Source organism: Salarias fasciatus (genome assembly GCF_902148845.1).
Source record: "Salarias fasciatus chromosome 7 unlocalized genomic scaffold, fSalaFa1.1 super_scaffold_4, whole genome shotgun sequence".
NCBI classification, from domain to species: domain Eukaryota; kingdom Metazoa; phylum Chordata; class Actinopteri; order Blenniiformes; family Blenniidae; genus Salarias; species Salarias fasciatus.
In genome coordinates this window covers 21702254-21727357 of record NW_021941229.1, presented here as the reverse complement: position 1 = coordinate 21727357, position 25104 = coordinate 21702254, and the positions used below count along the sequence as shown (strand labels likewise).

Below are 25104 nucleotides of genomic sequence, written 5' to 3'. Positions count from 1 at the left end.
ATACCATTAGATGAATTATTCTCCCCATCAGTCAGTCTGGCTCCGGACAGCGAGGAGGAAAAGCCTGACAGGCGTTTCTGCGGCCGGTCCAGCTTCACTCATCCTCTCTGTCTCCCCGATGTCATCCCAATGCACAGAGCACATGAACAGAGACTGCACGTTCAAGTATTTCACTTAACATCTGTACTATTTTTAGTCGCGTCGGCCGTCAGCTGGCCTCTCATGGAGGATGTCTTGACAGCATAGGAAGCAAAGGTGTGAAGTGTTCCTGTAATGGTCTGGATGCACCAGAATCTCAGATCAACTTCAGGGAACACGGACAAATTCCCCCTGTTATCTAATAGTCATTTTTCTCCCTGAGACACAGCAGATGTACACTCAGATCATGGCGGTTGCTTCATAACGCAGGACGACAGGGTTTTTTTTCCCTCTCATTTCAGTATGAAGAATAAAAGACAAACAGATCTGAATTCAAAAACCAATCTGCCTCAAACAATGGTGATCAATAACTGAATACATGTTCATAGTCTATATATGAGCAGTTCAATATTTTAGGAACAGTGCTTTAGATTAGAGAGTATTCAAGCATTGACAAAAGCCATTTAGAAACTACAGCATTTGACCTCTTTTCATTGCAATGAAGAGGAGTCTTAGTTGATTTAGTTTTACATCATATCACCAGAATCTTACTTGATGTTCAGTTGTTTTCAGTAACACTAAACTTCAGAACATTGGTGTCAAGCATAAGGCCCGTGGGCCAAAAACGACCTCCAACGGGCTCCAATCCAGCCCGGCAAGCCAGCAAGCAAATATTGAAGAAAACATTTATGTATTTTTGTATTTATTAAAGTAATTTTCATCTTTTTTTTTTTTTTTTTGCAAAAGTATATACATTCTCTTCACATATATTTGGTGCAGGATTATTGTAGCACTATTTTACCAGTCTGGCCCACCCAGGATGTGATTGGATCACATGTGGCAACTGAACTGAAATGTGCTTGATACCCCGCAATTAGAATGTGGTTGAGGATTTAGCACAGTCTGGTGCATTGCGGTATTTGCGTTTTCCTATCGTAATGTTTTTCTTTATTCATAATTAATGCATAAAAAGCTTATGCTATTTCTAATATCATCTGTACATGCATAGTGGTGGAGTGATTAGTATTCCTGCTTTATCAATGCAACATTCCCAGTTTGAGTCCAGGCTGGGAAGGGTTTGAAGTGCTGGGTTTGCATGTTTGGGTTTTCTCCCTCCGTCTGGAAACATGCATTTGAGATTAACCATGAGTCCTATAGTCTTGAATACGACTGCGTGTGTCTCTGTTGTGACTGTCCGGGACGTTTCAACTGCTGTAGCGCATCCTCTTCCTGAGTTAGACAAAGATGAATAGATTGACCACGGATCACATGATCTCAGTACTGATTTGCATTGTCGCCTCACAACAACGTGGCATGGGTTCGACTTAGGGCTGAAGCATGTGTGGAATTTGTATGTTCGAGCCATGACTAAATGTCAAGACGAGCCCGTGAGATTAATTTGACGAGACCGGTTGGTAAAATGAAGAAGACGAATGACTGAATTCATGTTCCTTTGATTGAAAACTGTGATTAAAGACAAGGATGCTATCAAGCAAATCCAACATTAGAGGATAAATCCACTGTGGGGGGAAAAAATGTGACACTGATGTTTACAAATGAAGTTAATGGTCTTAAATATTCATGTTACTCAATCTGAATCTTTGATGAACGGGCATGTAATAATATTGACACAAACCGAATGTAATACATTCTAATATCCTGCAGCAAGTATCCGCTCTGCAGGAACAAATACACAATCATTCAAGCTCTGTTTGTGTGTTCACACACATGCACAGAACACACAATCATTTACAGGTTTTGGAAAAGGTCACATACAAAATTGGCATCATTATATGCAGTCTCATTAATCACATACTGAATTAACACCCAGAAAAACACAATAATGGTGTTTAAACACTGCAAGGAGTGAAGCCCAATATTGAAATGTTTCTCCTCAGGACTGGTTGGAAATCTGTCTCCTGCAGGCCAAGGATGCTTCACCGCTTTGACTCTCCTTGGCATCGCCGTCTCCTCTTGATGTTTAATCAGAGGAAGCTTTTTGACCTGCTGGAAAGGTGTTGATGCTGAAATGACAGTGATGAATTACCTCCATGTGCTGCGACCTCAGGTGGCACATTCACACGTTGGTAATTTCATCTTCCCTCCCTTTTTGTTTTAAATAAATAGACAGGTTTTTATGGCCGAAGGGATTGAAACTGGTTTGTTCCAGGTGATGCTCGTCAAGACGGACGAGTTTGAATTTTTTAAGAAAAAAAGAACTGAATGCACGAAAAGCAGAAAGTTAAATAATGCTAATGATTTCTTTCCCTGCACACATGCAATGACAAGTCATGTCTGTAAAAGTAGGATTACAAATCTTCTAAAAAAAGCCATTTGCATGATACATTGGCATTTGATGGGGTCAAGGCTCGTCCAAGGATTAACACAACTGTTATTTCAGTCTATTAGGGTCAGCGTCTCTATCTGCTAAGCCCCAGAGGTCAGAGAGCCTTAGGATCTTCTTTGTATATATGTATATACTGTGATCTATAAAGCTGACAGTTTTAAAGAGAGCACTGAAATGCACATTCCGAATCGAGGTGGGGGGGGGGGGGGGTGAGCCCTACTTCGAGCTGGCAAATAAACACTACACAGACTGGGCGGGAAGGCTGGATAAATAAATACACCGAGGTAGAGGGGGAGAGCCAGAGCACGAGCGGTGCCAAAAACAGCCCCGATAACTAGAACAAGAGCAGAAGCACAATAACAATGATGATCTGGCGGCGCGTGGAGGGACGGCGAGATTCCGAGATTCTGCAGCATCGACACAGCTGAGCTAATCAGACAAGTGGCTGCAGGTGGGCTGGCGGCAGGGAAATGGGAGCAGGTGAGGTGGGCGTGGCCAGCTGGAGACCGGACACCTTCGTGACCTCTGGTGGGAGGAAGCTGTGAGAAAAAAAAAACCAAAACAGGTTGTTTAAACTGAGAAGTGTTGAAGAAAAATGATTCCGACTGAAAAATAAGCATCTGATGAATTTATTCAGGCTGTTTTGCTTGGTTGAATTGTGAAAAGTGCAGCTGATGAGGCAGCAGAGGAGCTAAATTAGCATTTTTATTCTTTCACACGTGCACTAAAAGTCTAACGGTAAGTCAATTTCTGAAGTTATCAGATTAATCAGGAGGCCATGTAAACAGCATAATGCAATCTGATTATGACAAATCAGGTCAACACAACTCACATTTCCCCCATGTTCCACGTTCTCGCCTCCGTTTGTACATTCCAGTTCATCTCATTTATTTCACACTTTGACATCTCTGAACATGAATTAAAAATAAAGTGATGAAGATGGAAATAAAGACGTCACAACATAAACGGAAGACAAAACGCAACAGGAAAGGCAGTCTTGGGCGTATGTACTGAAAGTCACCATGCAGAATATACACACACACACACACGCACGCACGAGCACACATCCACTATGGAAAAATCATTATTGCTTTTTTCATATGCACATAAATGCTTCAGATCTGATTATTACCATTATCTTACTGTCATCACATTTTCCCCAGATGTGATATTTAAGCTGTCTGATAAGATCGGCTGGTTGCCGACATCAGTACCGGTATATCAAACTGGCAGTAGTTCCCTCGTAAAGCTTCATGTTTCCACGTCCATCAATCTTTCTTTACCCATTTGCAGCTTACTCAGAGAATTTGAACTTTATCCGACACTGTAGAACTTTGATACTACTTGCTTGTTCACTTTAATTTAACTTGATTTTCTTCAATAAATATACCCTAAACTTGAGATTTGAACTCTGACTTTTTATTATATTAATGCTGTCTGATTCAAGCCCGGAGCAACCAATAATGTAATAATGTCCAATAATGTAATTCTCGCGATTAACAGAACCATTCTGGCCATTTTAAATTTAATGAAGCCAATCGCATAATAACTCTATAATAAAATAGAAAGAAAAAAAAAGATTTACTAGCATAATTGGGAGAGACATTTGCATCCTTAATGAACATAATGACTGTGGTATATATTATATTTAGTCTTAAACATTATTGGCTGCAGTTTTTTACATTTGCAAGTAACTGTGTTAGTGCTAATTTCATAAAGTAATGGCTTGTTCAATTATCGTCCAAATTTTATTATGATATTCCCTCAAATACTGGAAAGTGATGGCATTTATTGCTTTATTATTTTTAAAATAAATAGGCCTATAATTTTATTGGCAGGTATTACGTCACCGACCATAAATACAGTTTTGTTTACCGCAAAGCCAAAAGCCGAAAAATAGGGCAGCGAGTGCAGAGTTACGTGGAGGAATAGATGTTTAAATTGGGAGAGCTGGGTCAAGGTGGAGGTGGGTGTGACCATCTGATAACCAGCTACACAAAAGAGTCACTGGGGACCTCTAGAGGCTCGAAGGAACCAAACAGGAAATTACTCTGCTGGAAGAATGACTGAAGGGCACAATTATGGCCGTGCGCACGCAGACTAATGCTTGTACCTTAGTGTCCTTATGCTAATGTGTACATATGTTTTAGCGGCCGAATTTGCATCTGCAAATCACCTTGGCTGGATTCGATTTTATCATTCTGCAAATGATTTAAACAGCGCGTAAAACCACGGGAGGAGATTGCGAGATGGAGCCGCCGGCTCCGCTTGCGCGAGCGTCATGAAATATTCAGTTGAGAGTGCAGACACTGAAATGATTTTATCACCTGATTCATTTGGATGGAGTAGGCATGTGCTGACGGGGAGCTGGGAGACGTGGTCTCCTCGCAGACGAGGAGCGACTGATGAGCGACTCCAACTGACTTTTTCTTCATATCCTTTAACTCCATTTCTTGAAGTCCGTGAAAAGGGATATTTCACACTGTGAAGTTTATCTGACCTAAATCTCATAACAACACATTATTGGTTTCTTAGAAATGTTTCCTGTCGCACCAGTGCATCAGTGAAAATGACACCACAATGTTTGATTTTGTTTTTTTTGTCGATTCTTACAAATCAGCACGGACCTGAATGTTAAACAACGGCACATCAATGTTGACACAGGCTGATTTCCTCTCCTTGCAAATCCAATAACAACTCCCCACCTGTGTTTAACCAGCAGAGTCATCAGCCAGGATGCAAACGAGTTGTGACGAGTGGGATGAATAAGGAAAGACGAGGACGGGGGGGGGCTGAAGGGAGGAGGCACAGGAGTGCAGGGAGAAATTGCTTGCTGACAGCTAACAGAGTCACAAATAAAAATCTCTCGATTGAATCTGAGAGCAAACAATATTGGTTTCTGTGTTTATCGACCCCAGTAAGCCCTGCTCAGTATATACAGAAGCTTTTTTTCCTCCTTTGTGTCTCTAAATGTCAGAACATAAGAGATCTCCATCCCCTACTCCGACTCGAACGCTGAACTCTTCTCATTGAGGAGTTCAGTCTTATGAAAGGATTTTATTAAAAAAAAAAGTCATGTTCATTGCCTCAGGTGATTTGCTCCCTAAACTTAAAGCCAAACGTCTCGGCTGTATTTCACAATGGGGGCCTCTAACGACGGCTGCACTGAAACCGCCCATTTCCCGCCTTATCGGACGGAAAACGGGCAATCTGTTATGAGACCGAATGGTCTTGTGTCGTACAGTGAGATCTGCTCATAAATGATTCACATTATGTTCATGAATCAGCGAACACCTGTGAACACTGCAAAGTCTCCACTTTCACAAAGAAGGTGAGTTTCTCACATCATATGATTATGTGGAGTTTTTATTTCTCACACAGCAGCTGCCCTCAGGCCGGTGCCCAAGCTGTCGCTTTCATTACTGCCTGACATATCCACCCTCCTGGTGAGCCGTATGTGTTCTCTAATTCTTCAAAGTAATGGGAAATAGCACTCTGATAGCTTTGTCCGATGCAAACCTCAAAGCACATGTGGACGGAAAAAAAAAATCACTTTGAACCAGGTAGGGTCGGATTTTCTTGTGGAGAAAATTTGACAAAGGCACTGAAAATATTGAAATAATCAGTTCAGTTAAGAGAAAGTAAGTGCGTCATATTTGTATTTGGTCAGAGAAGGGCTGATCTTTATTAGAGTGGTTGTGGCTGTTTTGCTTCGTTGTAATGTTTTGGCAAATTTGAGATTAGAAATCAGGTCCAGGGGAAACTGGAGGGGCTCCAAGTGAGGAAACCTCGGGAGCCACTGCTTTACAGAATGCCAATGCAGATTAATTCACCAATAAAATCTTATTTTTTTCTTCACAGCAAAGGTCGGAAGGTCAGGATTGTTTACGACGGACGCGTGCTCCGGCGCATAGCAATGGGTTGAGTTGGTCAGTTTCTTTCTGTTGCCTCAAAGCTGCAAAACAGTTTCAGACTAACATGCTCACGGATGCACAGATGGCTACAAGCGATGCCAAAAATACAACTGCATTGGTGAAATTACTAGCTAAAACACTTGAAGTCACGATGCACCTGCAGCATGATGGGGCTCGAACGCTTCGAGCCGTCAGACCCTTCAGGTTTAGGGTAGCGTATACGTCGCACAAACAAAACAAGAGAATTGAGTTAAAGAGCATCATTTAGGTGAGTAATTAACTCTGTTCTTGTTTGTCTCTCTTGAATGACATCAAGGGAAAGAAAACTTGCTCAGACTGAGGTAATTAATTTTAATTTCGGCCTGTCCTTGGCTGCTCTTTGGTTCCTGCATCACGCCGTTCTCTTTGACCCCGTCTCACTACAGGGGACCGGCGAACGTGTGGTGGAGAAGCCCGCGGCTTCAAAGCCGATACTCTGGGATCCCGAAAATAGAACAGAGCTACTGTATGTGAGTGAAGGGAGGGAAAAAGTGCAGGACCATATGCTCTTCCTTCTGGCCGTGAAGCGAGACGATCTAATTAAATCAAGTGCTAAGTTTTACATGAGTGGGACAAAGATGCTCCTGCTGAGAAAAGGTTCAAAGTCATATTGTTAGCTGTTCTTTTTTGGCTCAGAGTTCACAGAAACACTTCAGTGCCGAGAGTTCCTGGAGCAATCGCGTCTTTGAAGGTCGCATCCACCTACACCGACACGCTGCATTAAAAACAAGATGCACAAAAATAAATAAATAAATGTGTTGTTCGTGTTAACGTGACAGATTTTAATGTTTTTAATTTCAAACTTTCAGCCATTTTCTTTCCGGAGACACGTGAGCCTTTCTCCGACCCCCCTTGAGAGGATCGCGTCTTCTGAGGAAGTGGAATTAACGACATCCCAGATGTTCTCATCCCGGCTGACAATAGCTGAAAGGAACAAAGGAGAGGCGCAGGACGACGGGACTAATTCAATCTCAGCATGCTAATGATATCCACCGACACTTATTTGAATATTATTCTAAATTTGAACCGAACTCATGCGTTATTTACCTGAGTGTCTGCAGGGAAAACATCACCGGGTGTGTGTGTGTGTGCGTGTGTGCGCTGTATTTACACATCAAACACCTCCCTTATTCCTCCATCACTCCTTTCCTTGTCTTCTAGCTTTTCTGCGATATTCTCCCATCTGCTGCTATTATTGGTTTTACCTGCCTTCTAATCATTTTGCATCACTTAATCTTTTTTTTTTTTTTACCAAATTGTCTGTCCCTCAACACAAAGGACAAGGCTTATCTTACAATCATTATCCCGCTAATCTTCAGCACTAATCATCTCAAAATGAGACCATAAAGCGAATGATTACCTTTGTTACGTGTGCTTTAGCACTTGAAATTAAATGAAAGCTGAACAGCTGAACAGAGGCGTCGGCGCCGCAGATCAGAGCTTAAAATGCTCGAGGTGATCTCCGATACTTTTAAGATAATGAGGAAGCGCTGACACAACAAAATGAGATTATTCATACTTTGGCAGCTCCCATTGAGAGTCTGCGTTCCCGTGCAGGCGTTGGAAGTGATGCACTGTGGGCGCGTTTGACTGACATCTTCCTCACTTTTTTTTGTTGTTAATAATACGAGGGGGTACCCAAAAAAAAACGGAATTTGGTCAGAAAACAATAATAATAATGAGTTCCGACTTCTGGCCGTCACATGTGCTGCAGGTAAACCTCATGCACATCTGTGAGAAATTTGAGCTCCGAGAGTTACACTGACGCCTGTCAGGAGCTATTTATAGCAACAGAGTGCAGAGGAGGTCTGCGATTTTTTCCAAAATGGCGACATTGACGGGGAAGCCAGAGCAGCGCGTAAACATTAAATTCTGCTTTCTGCTGGGAAAAAACAGCAGCAGAAACACTCACCTTGTTGCAGCAAGCCTACAAGGATGATGCTCTGGGGAAGAATCAGGTCCATAAGTGGTTCGGGTGGTTTAAAAAGGGCCAGATGTCGGCGCGTCAGGTGCGCTCAGCCGTGAAAACAATGCTGAGCTGCTTTTCCGCTGTCCAGGGTATCGTCCACAGCAAGTTTGTCCCTCCAGGTCAGACTGTAAACCAGGACTACTACATGGAAGTCCTCAGACGGCTCCGTGAGGAGGAAGCGGCCCGCGGAGTGGCGGAGTGGAGCCGGTTGATCCACCACGACAGAGCGCCAGCGGACACGGCGCTGCGCGTCACGCAGTTCCTGGTGAAGAATAAGATGAATCTCCTCTCCCATCCGCCTAATTCGCCAGATGTAGCCTCGAGTGACTTTTTCTTGTTCCCCAAGCTGAAGAAAGAGCTGAAGGGACAGCGGTTTGCAGATGTGGAGGAGGTGACAGAAAAATCGCAGCCGGCAAAAAATGGCACTTTTACGCGCGGGTCTGACGACGCATTGGTGAAGTGGGAGACACGGCTGGAGCGCTGCATTAATGCAGATGGGGATTATTTTGAAGGCGACGGTGGTGTTTTATTTTGAAATGTCATAAATAAAAAGTTATAATCAAATTCCGGTTTTTTTTGGGTACACCCTCGTAACAATAAAATGTTCTTGTTGTTCCGGGAACTGAAAGATTTGTGTCTTCATTGGAAAGCTTGCAGCTTAAATTCTCCTCCAGCTCGCCATTACAGGATTTACAGCCCCGGCCTGATGCTGGGCGCAGTATTAAATCCAGCTGAACTGCAGCGGAGGTTGTGGCACAGTTTGACCCGTCTACAAGGCGGCTGCAGAGAAAGAGTGCCAGTACAACGTATTATAGCCACGAAGGTCGAATGAAAAAATGGCAAAAAAAACCATAAATTGGGCTTTTTGCTCAATAACTACTGAGGTTATGTCCTTGGTATTTAAAAAAAAAACTCAGTGTGTGTAGAAGTGCACCTCCTTTGAAAGTGCAGATATTTGCTCGAAAGAAAAAAACTGGTTAAAGCAATAATACAGTTTCAGCTTGAAATGGAGTAAACATAAGACCGTGGCCATGAATGTCGTTGTTGTGTATCTGGTTCATTTCCGATTCACTTGGATACTTTTTTTGTACGCCACCTTGAAGTTTGTTTGGTTTCACAAAAACGCAATAATTGACAGGAATGGATACTTTCCATTGTTTAATCCAGAAGTATCAAAGACATTTTAGTTCAGGGGCCACATGTGGTCCACTGTCCTCTTCAGAGGGACGAACCAGTATAACATGGCCATAATGATCTTTAAAATTAAACTTTGAAATGTTCCCCTGTTGTGGCACAGAGTCTTTTTTTTTTTTTTTTTTTTTTTTACAAAACCAAACAATTACTACTCAAAATTAATATAATCTCAAAATTTTAATGATAAAATACAGTGAAACGTCAAAAACACTTCTCCTGCATTATGGAGGTTTTTGAAAACTCACCCTGTCTGTGTTTTTAGTGTAGTTTGTGTTTTTATTTTCATCTTTCATGGCAGCATGACCGATATCTCAGCTCAGACGTCAGTGTTGCGTTGGGTCTTTTACTCTTGAGAAATTTGTTTCAAAATCATTATTTTGTTTGAAATGAGTTCCGTTCACTTGATCATTTCCTCTGCTGGATTGGAGCCTCTTACGGGCTGATTTTAGCTCACGTTTGACACACCTTATTGAATTCATTAGAATTTTTTTTTTCTTTTTTTTGTATAACAGCTTATTGGAAGTTGGAATTCCTCTTCAGTGGAAACTAAAGAGAAATTATGCTCAAATTGGAGCTGAAAGATAAGAACAACTCTGCGTACGATTCTCATTACAAGAAGAGATAAAGCTTTAACTTAGCACAAAATAATGTCAAAAAAGGAATGTTCACACAAGTTTGGTGAATGAATAACTCCAGATTGATCATAAAGTAAGCAAAAATGCAATTTTTAAAAAAGCCAAAGTGACCATGTGCAGTTACAACATTGGGAGAAGTGGTAGCCTACCAGTAAAATGTGAAACACACACAACTTGCAAACCAAGTAATGTACTTTTTAGTTTTTAATCTTTGCTGGGCTTAATCCCACCTGCAGCTTTCCTAAACTCTTTCACTGCAGCTCATTCATATTCTGCTGGTTTATCACTGACGGCGTACATGCAAATTTCGGTTTTTGCTCAATTTTTATTCCAAATTCCATCTTAATAATTCTTTTTATTAAAAAAAGGTTCTGTGATTTACTGTTCCGCTGCCTTGGATGTGCGTCCTTTCGCTCCACGGAGATATAATGACTCTGCTGGAGGTTGTAGTAGCTTTTCCCTGTCTTTTGTATCAGCTAATTGGATCAGCTAATGACTGAGGGCCTGCAGCTGTGAGGGTGGAGTCGGACCGCTAAGGCGTCTCACCGCAGTGAACGTGGCTCCGGGCCGCTGCAAGATAAGTGTTCAAGTGTCTTCTGCCAGCCCAGGATGAGTCTTTCTCTGGGTGGCTCAAAGTCGTCAAAATCTGCTACAGTAAATCTAGAAATTGGAAACAAAGCAGACCTGTTCTGTGTATCCAGTGACCATGAGGCTGAAACTGAAACAACATGCACACTGCAGTGAAGCGGCATGTAAATTCTTGGGTGGCCATTCCTAATCACATTTGGAAAAACTAGCAATTTAAAGCGTACTGTAGCGCAATATCCAGTTATTAATATTCTAATACGTCAATGGCCGTGTTGTGACACTATCTCCTTCACTCTGCGCTATCTGATTCGTATGTAAGTAGGTCAGTGGTGCCGGGGCCGGGCTATGAATGGGCTCTGTTAGCCCCAGATCCACAGGCTCAAAGCAATTACACATTAACTCGAGGGGCTCCGTCCCAAATTTCCCTTTTAACATCGGGCACTTGATCGTTCGGGTCCTCTCCAACCGGCCCGGACCTCACATTAAACAGCACTTTTTAGCTTCTGACTTGGACAGACGGAGATAATTGTTTTTAAGTGACCCGGAAACTTCTTCCTGACAAGAGCCAACAGAAGTTTCCGACATCTGAATCAAATAATGGCAAACGTCATGTGACAACTCCTCCTGAATACTGTTGATTTACACAACACTGGTGTCCAGGAACACACTCACAGTGTGTTTGGGTTTTTGAACGGGATCCTGGTTTTCTGGGACGCCTCAGAAATGGCAAATAAAAATCCCAGACAGACACAGTCTTTGTCTCCCCGTCAACCAATAACATAGAATAAGTCCATAAACCCTCTCTAATGCACAGTAAACGTGAAGGGCGTGAGCTTAAAATACCTTCATTTGCTGCTATTTCAGGTTTCATTCCAGAAGTTGGGTTATTTCTATTACTTGAACCGTTTTATATTCCTCACATGGCATAAGAAAGTTTCACATTCTCAACTTGAGCCAGTTCAACACTGAAGGCGGACTTTCACCTTGCCTTCTGCATTCCTCACATCGTAAATCCAGTCCAGACTGTGGAGGAATGTGATCAAAGGCATTAGGAGCTGCAGTTAATGTGATGGCGTTTTCAAAAATAGCAATACGAACAGGTCACGCCAACCTTGACTTTATATTTCAGCTGAAGATCATTTGTGGCGAATACAAAGTCGTGATCTCAGGGATTACTGTTGATGATGCTTAAATGAACAGGGGCGCCCATGGAGTCACGTCGACCTTGACTGTTCATCTGTCGCCACCAAAATGGAGCTTTTCTTTTGAGTGAGAGGGAATATCTCCACACGACACATCCATGGACGTTAAAGATAGAGTTTTTGGTCTGCTGGTTGTTTTTTTTTTTTTTTTTTTTTAGATGATGCTTCTTTTCAAACATGTAAAAACAAAATAATCAATGAATCCAAGTATTTTTCTGTAGCACAATTCAAACAGAAGGCAATTCAAAGTGCTTCACTGGGGCAAAAAAATGCAAACAGTTACATTAAAACCATATAAATAAAGCAAGATATTAGGAAAAGAAGACCATTTAAAAGAAAAAAGGAAATTAAAACTGGAGTGTAAATAGTTAAGATTGAAAATGAACCTAATAAGGCATTTAGAGTAATGTACTATGAGTGTTTTCCATATTGACTGCTGTCTCATATCGCCCACAAATATCACGTCCTCTAATCAGAGAACTGCACGTCACGCTGTTTTCCTGTACCCTCGAAAACAACTGCACACCACATTCAGTACAGAAATAATTCGTTTCTACATGAGTGGATTAAGGGTTTCACTGCATCACTTCCAAAATTAATCTGAGATTAATTTCAAGGAGGAATTTTCAACTCAATCCCTTTTCCAGATGAGACTTAAAGGAATTAAAAACAGCATAAAAAAGAGAATATAGGATACAGATAAAATGTCTCTTGTCTCATGCAAATATCAGTGTTTTAAGTCACGATTTAAAAGAAAGAAAATGCCTTTCTCAGGGACCAACACTGACTTTTAGGCAATAGGATGTGAACCAGCAAACTTGTGATTACAACGATGCTTCATTAAATCAAGACCAAACTCCCCATGATGAGTCAAAACCCCATGAATCTGTTTCCCAGCCTATTAAATTAGAGCCCCCACTTCAGAGTAGAGCCCATCTCAGCTAACTGTGGCCGAAGGCAGGGTGTCTGGACTGACTGCCAGTCTGCTGCTGCATAAACAGACACACACATTTCAGTGTGGGAATAAAAAAGCCAGGAGTCACAACCTTTGACCTCATAGTTCAAACCACCACTACAACACAGAGAGATGGATTCAAGACATCTCTGTTTCCCCCCCCCCAGATTTCTGTCTGCAACAGCATAAAAACAAAGATTAATGCAAAACTAGACCAAGCCTGAAAGCAGCATGCAGGAGCTGGCAGGGTGTGACTTTTATAGAAGTGAGGGCTTAACGAGACACAGGTGAAGACAATCAATCAGAGGGGGCGGAGCAACAGCACACCTGAACCAGGGTCCTTCAGTCGCAAGAGCACAGCCTTGAATGATTTAGAAATCACACACACTCACACTATCAAGAAACTATAGAACCTTTAGACCAAAACCAGACATCATGCATTTTGATTCAATATAAAGAATTTCCCCCGCTGTGATGAATATTCTGTGTTTTGGTCCAAGAAGACACCGGAAACGTGCAGGAGACCCCTTGACAGTTTTCGGGTATCATTAAATTAACATATGTATAAAAAGCATGTTCCACCTTTGTCAGCTTCATTTATTCATTCAAGTTTAAAGAGCTATTTGTGTAGAAGACTTACCTTTATTTTTAAGATGCCTTGTCGGAGTTTGCAGGGTTATAAATCATTTTAATTGAACCAGTTTCCTAATTTTTAAGAGTAGCTCTCCTGTCATCACCGGGCTGTAAGTGTTATTATTTTGGGGGCTTAAGACAGAAACAGGGCAGCAGCGAACTGCAAAAAATAGAAGCTGAAAATGAGCTGGTATCGCCGAGTCCAACAATGAAATCTGCTTTATCTGGTGATCCTCTGGACAAGGGCCAAACTGTGGGATTGTTAAATAATGACTGTAAATCATGACAAGATCCTCACAGTTCAGAAGCACAATGTGTTTTTCATTTGCTTGTATCTTTCTGTTAATAGACTCTTCTGTGTGGTGAAGGATTTGGGTACTTTTTTTAACTTGATCCCTGATCTCACTTGGCACACTTCAGCCTGAAGACACATTTCCTCCTCTATAGATTTCCTGGATTCCTGCTTTGCTCTGAGAGTATTTGCATGTCCCATATTGATCTCTTCATCCATCCTAAATCTCGGCCCATCCCAGACCTGAAAGCTCTCACAAGCCTAATAGGCTCGGCGCTGCTGTAGGCTTTTGACACATCACCTGTTGCCATAATTGCATTGAAGCTAAATCCCCACCCCCACCCCCCCATTCCTTCCTTCTCCATCCACCACTCCGCTTTCATGCCCCACTTATCACCTCCGCCATTGTAAGTGCTCGGTTGAGGAATTAACTTTTCGCTTTGGTCTCCGCTCCGCTCACCCAGGATGCTGCCTCAGTAGAAATCATGCATTCTGATCATCCCCATACTATCCTGTAAACAGTGCATTAAATATTGATCCCGCCGTCGTGCAGAACAACTTTTAAAATTCTTTTTTATTTTATCCGCCTTGCTGCGCTCGGCTTAATACTCACCGTGCGAGGTTTTTCCTCCTAATGAGACACTTGAAGCGCTGCAAGTCGTCTCCACTATCACAGATTTGATCAAAGCTTCGCAGATTGTTGAAATTACTGTTGGATGACAGGGTCGAAGCACGCTTTTATTATAATGATTCCTGCAGAAGGCCTGAATAAGTGCACACAGCAAATAATGCTTTCTTTTTGTTTTTTTCCTCCTCCTCCTCCGCCGCTTATCGTAATGAGACGCAGGCAGGGGAAGGAAAGACAGGAACACATACATAAACTATCCACAAACGAACGTCCAGGAGGCCGGAGGATGGCGGCAGATCTGATGCAGTCTGCTCCTCTTGTGGTGGAGACAGTTGGACACTATTTAAACATCCTGTGATACTTTGACCCTAATGGATCCAGTTAAACAAAGATAGCACTTGGATGATGTAAAAGTTTACCCAAAAAGCATGTTTCCTCTCTCTCTCTCACACACACACACACACACACACACACACTCACACACAACAAACTCTGTTTTTTTAAAATAATGTCATCATCACATGGTCATTTCCAGAACTTCCTTCCATGTGCCTATAAAGAGGGGGCCTCTTACACTTACACTATGGTGTCATTTAACATTTATTCTTTTTATTTTTAAATAATACAATAAATATACTACAAACGAACATTGCGGCTTCTGTAGAGTTACAAGTTCATCATTTGCTCTCCACTTCACAATTGCCGAACATGACCTTTGGTTTCATCTTGCAGCACTGATGAAGAAAGTCGGACGAATCCTGATGAATTAAGCGCGGACTGGAGATCGTGTCACTCTACAAAAATCATAACAAGAGAGGAAAAACTTTACAGATTCATGCATACAGATAGGTTTTAATGCTTCAAAAGACATACAAGAGTGGATGGCCACAGTAAACTTGAATTTATTGACATAAAAACCAATATATCTTCTATCCTCTTATCCTTACACAGGTTTGACAAGACCGTGAAAACAAACAAAACAGACAGACGAACGGAAATCTACAAAATGAAACAAAACATTGGCAGCATCACTGCTGGTTTCTGGAAATTTACAAAAAAATGGTTTGTCCTTTTTTTCTTTTATTAAGAGCAAAGTGTTAAATTTGGGCGTACTGCATCACAATGGAAAATAAAGCCAAAGATCTACAAGCATATTGAGTTGTTTTAACAGAAATGGTTCAAGTCACATATTTGAAGATTAAAAAATAAAGGAAACAAAAGCCTACGTATGAAGAGCTGTAAAAAAAAAAAAAAAAAAGAAAAAAAAAGAAAAATTCTGTGGTAGATACTAGTGGTCATAAGCATAGAGAGTGCATAGTTCGAACAAAGAGCGTTGTTACAAATAAAGGCGAAAAAGTCGACCGGCGCTGAGCGAGCAAACTCCTCCATCGAACTAACTGTGACTTGTTTCTACTCTGATTAAATCAAGAAAAGTAACTTTTCAAGTTGTTTCCCATGTAAAAAAAAACAAAACAAAACACAATTTCAAGCCACCTTGAGTCACTTAAAGCTACATTTAAAAAAAAAAAAAAAGAACAACCTTTGGTGGATAGTTTTAAGGCCTCAGAAACCAAACCTTTGGATGAATCACTTCCGGTCAAACTCGAAGCGGCAACGAAGATCGGACGACGCAAGAGTCAAAAACACAAACACACACACACACACAAACAAACAGAAAAAGCTGCATCACAGAGCAATTGATACGCAAAGCCAACGGCAGCGTCTCGTCTTTCCTCTCATAGTTCCAACATTCGGCGCGAGTGTCGGACACCTTCACCGATCTGCCGAAGCATGAGAGAACACGCGGCATGCTGCGCTGATCGCTGAGGGGAAACGTGGAGGAGAAAGGGCATGCAAATATCACAGCTGAACGTAAAAGAAAGAAGAACAAAACAACAGCAACGGAAGAAAAAAAAAAAAGAAAAGAATGCAGCAAAGGTAAAGGTACGCCTGTGTCACGCGTGGTGGAGGGGCGGCGGCGGGTTACGGACTGGGACCACCACAAAATTTCTTTTTCGTTCAAATAACAATAAAACAAAAAAAAAAAAAAAAAAAAAAAAACTAGAAAATAATACATAGCACCACAGAAGAGAGAAAATAGCACCTAGGTTTTGATTTCTTTTGTGTTTTCATTGAAATGTGACATCTCGCACTGCATAGTCAGACAGGTAAAGTATTTCAAGAAAAAAACAAACATAGAAGCCGTTTATTAAGTTAATAATATAGCCACCAAGGTAGGCGTTCTGTTCAGAGGGCAGCAAGAGGAGGAATGTTTTACTTTTTTTGTTGGCAAATCAACTGTCACATAATATCACAGAGCTTGTTTTCTTCTTTTATTTCCATTCTGTTCTTAAATTACAACAAGGTGTGCTCCACATCTGCCACAAGACAGGAATACGTCCACCCCCCCCCCTCCCCCTCCCCCTAGTTTTAACGTCAGTTTACAACTCGAATTTCCTCGCTTTCGGTGCGTTCCTACAATTTAGATGTTATCCCCCTACCTCGCACTTAATATAGTCACATGCATGTTTTGAAGCCAGAAGCAATAAACATTACCAGGAAAAAAAAAAATATACAGAATGTACTTACAAACATTAAAAAAAAAAAAAAAAGAAAAAAAAATCATTTATATATATTTATATATATATTTAAGGTCCATTCCAAGAGAATGGGGAGACAATTATGCACAAACGAAAGCTCCCATAGTGACTGAGCGAACAAAACCAACGATAGAGAAGAAACAACAAAGCCAGAGAGATGAGGGGGAAACATGAGCCGAAAGGAAAGAGAAGCACCAAATCAGACGGAGTCCGTGGCAAATACTGCGACCATCTGGATCGGCTGCAGCTCTCAGGGTCGCCTTCGATGTTTGGGATGAAGGAAAAATTTAAAAAAAATAAAAAATAAAAAAAAATGAAGTGATGACTGGGGGCTAGGCTGTGTGTGCGAGCGTACTGTGTAGGAGGCAGGATCTGACATCCAGTTTCAAAACTTGCATGTGATGGAGAAGGCACACTGAGGTTTCAAGGTTATTTCGTTTTTCCTCTATCCCTATAAAATTTCACTGTATCCTCAACTTGATTTCATTTAACTCATACGCTTGTTGCTTTATGGAAAAAAAAGGTACTTTTTTGTTTTTTTGTTTTTTACAAATAGAAGTGTCCTATTATTTTTTTCAATTGTTTTTTTTTTCTGAGAAAAACAAAAATATGCTTCTTTTTTTTTCTTTCTCCATTTTGCTCGGTTGGAAAGTCTTAGCCCATGAAGCAGACGGGTCCCACTTCGAATCCGAACTTCTGCGTGGAGCCGCCAAAGTCGTTGAACATGATGTCCACAAAAGGCACCTGCTCCACCTTGGGCGTGCTGATCTCAAGTACTGTCTTTTCGTAGCCCTTTTTCGACTGCGGGAGACAGAAAGCAACACGGACAAGAGCATGAGTGCGAGGGGCTTTTCGAACGCCGCGAACGCAGGCGCCGCCTCCCGGCTTACCGCGCAGCCGTCGACCAGCGCGTGGATGTAGGGGTTGTTGTCGTAAGACATCTCCTCGTCGTTGGAGCCCAGGAAGCGGATGGCCTTGTCGTAGTTGTCCTGCTCCTGGTCGTGCCAGGCCACCGACTGGTAGCAGTTGTACGTCATGTTCTGCTTGGCGGCGGCGCTGAGCAGCCTCAGGAAGGTCATCTGGACCACGCCGATGGGGTTGCCCTCCGCGTCCACGTAGGAGAGCTGCCGCAAAAAAGAAAAAAAAAAAAAAACCAAGGCGGGAGGGCCCAGTTGACGTTGGGCGTGGAAAAACCGAAGCGGTGGCAGAAGGGGACAGAGTGTGAAGAGTTGAGTGGGCCAACAGGAAGACGCTAAAAAGACTGGCTGTCGTTTCCACGCCGCGTTGGGTTTCTGTCACCCGGGGAGTCATTTCGGTGTGATTGATGGTTCGTAATTTGTATTCTTGTTTTATGGCCGCAGCGGGGATTTATAGGGCGTGCATCTTCTTGACAACAATGTCAATAGGAGGTGTCATCCGAGGATACAGAGTTAATAAACTACCAGGCTCTGCGGTGGCAGAGACAAAACGAGCGCGACTTCATTCGGCGGTCAGTAATATAGGAGAGCATAATGACCCTAATCGCAGAGGCCGGTGTTAATCACCTGTCAACTCGTCTCATAAAAACGGGGAACCTTCACTGTTCACCTTTCAATAAATTCTGTGTCCTCTTTTTAACACCCTGCACTATTTTTTTCTCTCTCCACTCCCGAAGAGGTAAATCTTTAAAAAGAGATCATAAAAATTCAGTTGTCGGATTAAAAAAAAAACCCCAAAACCTCTGAACTGAACTGTAGACTGAACGAAAAGCCCAAAAGGAGACAAAAGGATCAGAAAGTGCATTTGTTAAGAGTCTATTTTCAGCTGTAGGTCAATACAGATTTAGTGCAACATGAAGGATTAAGAACCTTGTAGCGGCCTGCTTTAGATACACAATACTAATTAGTGCATTAATTAATGATTGATTCTTTTTTCATTAAATTAAAAAAAAGCTGTCTTCCCCTCTAGTAAAGCACATTTATGTGTAGGACGCTATTTATGAGAAGGGAAAATATATATTTATTCCGATTAAAATTTCCCAGTTATTTCAGTTGAATTTTTTTGTGTCACAGTTAGAGATTTTACTTTAACAGTTTTTACTGTCTGGTCTGCTGTGGATACACCGTTTCCCCGTGTGTGCTACAAATAATTACGCAGTGGGGCGATCACAGGATTTACTGTATCCCACCCATTTATTGTGTAAATATTTAAAAGTTGGGATCAAATTATTCATGCTGGATAACTTCGAGGACAAATGCCTGAAAGTCATACTGAGTCTTGATGCTTCTAAACCAGTCAAACTCCAGAATATATAATTAAAGCACAACTAAAGGCCTCTTTTTTTACCTTAATTGTTTCACTGTGCAATTTGATATATTCCCATTGTGAGCAAATTACAGTAAAATGCTAAAATTCTCCTCTATCTTAGGAAATACATGGCAGTAATCATATATAAATATTATGTTAATTACCCTATAATTAACCTACAGAGTTGTTTTTTGGCATGTGGAAACACTCTGAGCTCTGCTATGTCCCTTTGAGCCGATTATAGCTCTTCTGCTGACGAACAAGTGGGGAGATTTGGAAGCAGCCTCGTGTTTATTGTCTGCATGTCTGTATACCAACCCTCAGAAATCCATAAGATCCACACGGTCGCTTGGTCTTTCAGACAAACAGGACTTACTGAGTGGAAAGCGCATGCAGAGCTCATGCCATGCAGCTGCAGAGCAGCGAACCGTCCCGGGGTCTGACTTTTCTTGACTTGTTCTTGCACAGAAGCAAACATTCACACACACACACAAGCATGCATGTATTTAAAAAAAAAAAAAGAGGTGCTGACACTCAAATTTGACATTAACAGGGATAATTCATTATTATCTCTGTCAATTTGAGCATCAAGTTAGAGACAATGATTGATTTAACCAGATAATTAATCACAAGGTCTAAACCTCTGTCGTCTAATTGAGTGTCTGCACCGAGGCTCAAACGAAAAACCTGTTTGATCCTCAGTCCGTCTGAGGGTGAAACAGGCCACGCCACGCTTTAGTCATTCACCCTCTGCTCTTCTTCCCCGCCCGCCCGCCCGGCACAGCGTGTGGATCCAGCCCGACATCGCCAGAGAAACATTACCTCTTTATCATCACAGTCGCAAGTCAACAGTGGCTGAGGACCCAGAAGCCCCTGGGTTGTGACTGAGTGCCTGACCTGCTTGGCACGGCGCTACTCTGCTGGATCTAAGTACTGTTTGAGGGAGATACTGCCGTCGTGAGCGTGGCTGCGAGGCGGCGGCGGCGGAGAGGAGAATGGCACTTATGCCTCTCCATTTGTCGGGGGATGGACAACCTGCTGAGGCAGGAGCTTTCCCCAGATCAACAACTAAAAAGGAAAACAACTAAATGTGCAGCGCGGAGACGCTCAAAGTGATGTATTCACTCTGAAATGTTTTGTCCGCACCATTAAATCGGCTGTCTGTGGCTATACCGATGCTACTTGAGACGTGGGGGAGAGTCGAGGCACACAGTCACTCTGGAAGAGATGCTCTCTTAATGTGGAAGAGGTCTGGCGGAGTGGATAATACGATCCGAGAAGCTTAACTGCAAGGATCGGTTTATGTCTTTTTAAATGCATTAGATTGCCAGATGTATTCGTCCGCCGCCTTCGGTTCCCGTCTGCCCGGTCCGCCGGCCTCTCCCGCATTTCCTCATGAGAGCATCGCCTGGGTTGTTGGACTGAAGTTGAGTGCAGCTCGTGCTGAATCATGCACCTCCATAAAGTGTGACAAACCACCAAGCAAGGAGCCAGACTGTACATACTTTATGTGGCAGAACCATGCAGAGCCTCGGCCTGTCGGAGTCCAGGCCACGACCAGGACTCCGAGGCCACAGGCGGGGGCCACTTACCAGGGAACCTCTCTTGTAGTGACTATACCATGTGCCTGGCGAGTCTTTCGGCCATTTTGCCATTTTGCTCTGTAAAATATGAGAAGCATTCAGGGAGAGGAAAGGGACTGGGGGCAGACTTACCAGTTTACCACGTTTGAATTCACTGAACCAGGAGCCGGGATTCTCCTTTACCCAGGATGTGAGCCTAGTCTGAGGGCACGGATTGACAAAAAAAAAAAAAAAAGGTAGAGGAGGAGGAGGAGGAGGAAAAAACAGGCGTGTTAAAGAAAGGAAACTGACAGAATCCCCACATCCCCTCCTTTTCCGTCTTCCTCGTTTGTCCTTGATGGGTCTTCCACACCTGCAACAGTCACTCAGTGAGATCAACCACACCGACCGGGCCGGGGGGGGGGGGGCACAACACTTTTGTAAGCTATCATGCCCATTTTGTACAGTACAAACTGTAGCCGGCGGCTAATTGCTGCTGAAAAATTCATGAGTACACAGTGATTAATTACGAAATGATCGCCTCGCAAGGAGATCTTATACGGCGCCTCCGCTCCCGCTGCTCAGCGTCGGTCCTGTGCAGCAGTGGCGTGCTAACTTTGTTCTGCCATTAACCTGAGAATTGGCCAACAGGGCACAGCTCTAATGGCCTCAGCCGTGACAATGATGGATTCCTCTATAATTAGCGAGCAGGGTTTGATATGGAACTGTCATCAATAGTTTAATGCGTTAATGAATGGGCCGGAGATCACTTATCGCTGGGAGACGGCATACATTAGGCCCACGCTGGCTTGAAGGTGACCTCCACTTGTTTTATTTTTTTTTTTTTTAAAGCAGTCTGGAAATATCTCCTTTTTTTTTTACCACCTTGAAAAGTAGCATGTCTGGTTTTCTGGCTGTGATTCTATAAAGCATGTTGGACAGTGTAGGTAACCTTGCAATAACTCTGTCAATCTCAAACACGTGGGAGTGTTTTTCAGCGAAGACTGACAGCGCCGGCTTTTCTCTTCACCCCCCACCCTGACACAAACGAGAGGCGCCCATCGCCAGCATGCTATATATATATATAGCATATATATATATATATATATATATATTAAAAAAAAGTTGGCTTCATTATTCTGAGCTTAAGCAAACTCCAGCTCCTCTGAGGCCTGGTGAGTGGGATCATTAAAATGGCTGCAGCGCTGTGCCATTACACAACCTGAGACTTGTCAAAGGCGGCGTGCCCGATGTTTCGCCACTCGGCTGCTCCCCGCGCCTCTACACACTCATGCATAATGAAGCGGCAGTCATCTCGGCGAGCCCGTCACCTGCCGGAGGATTTCACATGTGATGAAGTTCCTAATTGGCATTCCGTCTAAAGATTTTCGTGCTGAAACAGGAGAATATACGGCCAAAACGTTTGAATTAGAGGGATGTTTCCTTGGAGTTATGCATCGAGAGAACGAGCGTGTTTGGAGAAACTCTCACGGGAAGCTCGTGCTGAATCATCTCCTACACATCCATGTTAACAACACACGTGGAGGTGTAATATATGGGCGCAACGGAGGTTTGCAAATAGCATCTTGTGATGTTCCGGTTATTTATACGTGCGCAGCAGTTAGTCCCACATGAGAGCAAAACACAATCATTTGTTATCTGGAGTATCCTGCTTACAATTCTCCTGCTTATCTTACCACAAGCCGCTTGCTGAAAATATATATTTCTTTTTTTTTTCTCCACCTCAACCTTTCTGCTTCCAGTACGCTCATCCCGGCTGTCTCCCGCGAGCAGCGGTGAAATCTCGCGCGCACGCGGTCGGACTCACCCCTTCAGATTTCTTATCTGGGAAGATGCAGCTCTCTCCGCCCGCTGTGAAGTTGCAGTAAACCTTGAAGGAGTCCCGGGAGCAGCCCTGGTTCGGATCAATCCAGTACTCACCTGGAGAGATGAAGCGAGAGCCAGAAAATACGAGAGACAGTGAGCGCAGAGATACGATTTGATGCTCTGCTTGTTGAGGTCAAGGCAATGCCTGACATTGCTTGGCTATCACACAAAGAATATCCGTGTCTGTGACCGGTAAGGCTGCGAAAAACTGGAGAAAAAAAAAAAAGTGACACAGCAGTAACTTTTTTATTTTCCTTCTGTATTCCAGGCTGCCTGGTCATGCAGAGCGCTTTACTTTCACTATGTTTGCATGTTTTCTATTTACTTTAAATTGTCCATAGTGTGTGAATGTGAGTGTTTGCTCTGTGATGGACTGGCATGAAGCTTAGGACAATAAAAAAAACCATGGAGCTGCATGTTTAAAATGAAGCTGAAAGTGAAAATGAGTTATTTTGGTTGGTATTTAATAATTAACACTCCCATCAACAAACAGCATAAAGTAGAACCACAGCCAACACTTAAAAGGCTGCAAAGACTCGAAGGTATGAACTCTTTCATGTTTTCACATCAGGTTGGGGCGCAGGAGGTAGAGTGGGTTGTTTTCCGAACCCACGGCTGGCGGTTTGATCCCCATCCCCAACTCTCTATGTGGCAAAGTGTCCTTGGGCAAAAACACGAAGCCCGAAGCTGCTGCCAAGAGGATCGAGAACGGCGGAGCGCAGCTGCGTAAAACACTCCGAGACGTCTTCACGCGGTGAGGAACTGCTCTGTGAATGAAGCCTATTGGCGATCTAATAAAGTGGTTGATGAGTGAATAAATTTTATGAGAGAAAAAAAAAAAAACTGAACAATTTTCCTCAATGACTTAAAGAGCTGCGTTTAGAAAAAAAAAGATATTGTGATATGATTGGAGCGATTGTGATAGATCTGATCTAAAAACCGTGTGGATTAAACGGGACGGCAGATGAAACACTGGGCGACTTTAAATCTGAAATTGATACAGTGAGTCGTGGCAGGAGGCCAAACTCTGGTCAAACTTTAATCAGCTGGTCAAAAACGCCATAAAGAGGGCGGGAAGCCTCTCGTCAGAAATACCACTTTATGGTTTTTACGTCCCGTGAACTGCTTTATATGAGGCCGTGTCCTCAGAGGGAATGGTGCGACGGGTGAAGAGACGTCCACGACACACACCGACTGAGAGCTAAAGCAGTTCATTAAATGGCGTGGTGACACATTTTTTTTACTTATCTAACTGGCTGCCTGGGGGTTAACTGGTAGGCGATGGATACATTAAGAAGCTCCTTTGTCCAAAGGGACATTTTTACTCAAAAGGGGAGGAGAAATCCTCTGAACTACCTTTCAAAATGTGATAAACAGTTATAATATTAAGGGTGAAAAAAGTCAATTATTAATTTAGAGGGATACATTTAGTTGTTTTGATTGAATTATTAACAATAATTGTCATAAATCAGCCCGAGCTGGTGCTTCAAGTTTAGACTCTGAAATGTTAATGAGAACATCTGCTTTTATTTTCATGTTTTTACTGGATAATTTTCAGACAATGTGCTGTAAGTGAGTGCTTCTTCCTATTTTTCATATATCTGGCAGGTTTTCGATACTGGTATGTTTTTTTATAATAATGAGACGTTTGTGATTATACTCGACAAAGTCACAGAAAAAGTACAATTTTTTTTTTCTTCTTTACTTTCTGGTGACTTTTTTATGATTCTGTCAATAAATCTAGTAGTAATTGATATGAAACGTATATGAGCCATCACATAAGTCTCTTTAAAAAGAGAAATATCTTCAGTTGCTGCCACATAATGAGTGATTTCACTGCGGAATAAATTAGACAGTTCTCGTATTCGAGACGAACCGTCGGGGAAGTCGGGGTGGCAGAGCTGCAGGTCCTTGCAGGTGCGGGCGGGGTTGCCCTGAGTGCCCAGCGGGTGCTTCATCTGCTCGATCTCCAGCTTCAGGGAGTTGAGGGAGCCGAAGATCTCCTCCATGCCGTCGTCGTAGTCCTTGTAGTTTGCGTCCGCGGCGGCGTCGTCCACCATCTGGCTGGCGTCGATGTTCCTACGCGTCCTGCCCTTGATGGGCGCCTGGATGGGGAGTGGGTGGATGACGTCTCCGGGAGGACCCTGCGAGGGAGAGACGGGGACGAGGATGGTGATAGAATGTCTAGAAACCGAGGAGACGATGAGTCACACTGAGGAGGAGACAGACAGGAGG

General features: G+C 42.8%; 1 protein-coding gene across 2 annotated transcripts in view; it reads right to left on the bottom strand.

The window, feature by feature from the left end:
- Nucleotides 1-17716: 17716 nt before the first annotated feature.
- The window catches only part of col5a1 (procollagen, type V, alpha 1), a 73954-nt gene continuing 66566 nt past the window's right edge, over nt 17717-25104 (bottom strand). The window contains exons 62-66 of one of the 2 annotated variants that reach the window (XM_030084604.1): nt 24746-25013; nt 22811-22923; nt 21136-21204; nt 18025-18258; nt 17717-17935 (exon numbers count right to left, since the gene is read on the bottom strand). In XM_030084604.1, the coding sequence (XP_029940464.1) occupies nt 17789-17935; nt 18025-18258; nt 21136-21204; nt 22811-22923; nt 24746-25013 (831 nt within the window). In that variant the 3' untranslated portion in view covers nt 17717-17788. Of the gene's footprint in view, nt 17936-18024; nt 18259-21012; nt 21082-21135; nt 21205-22810; nt 22924-24745; nt 25014-25104 lie in introns of both variants that reach the window. The other variant, XM_030084605.1, reaches the window with a different exon arrangement.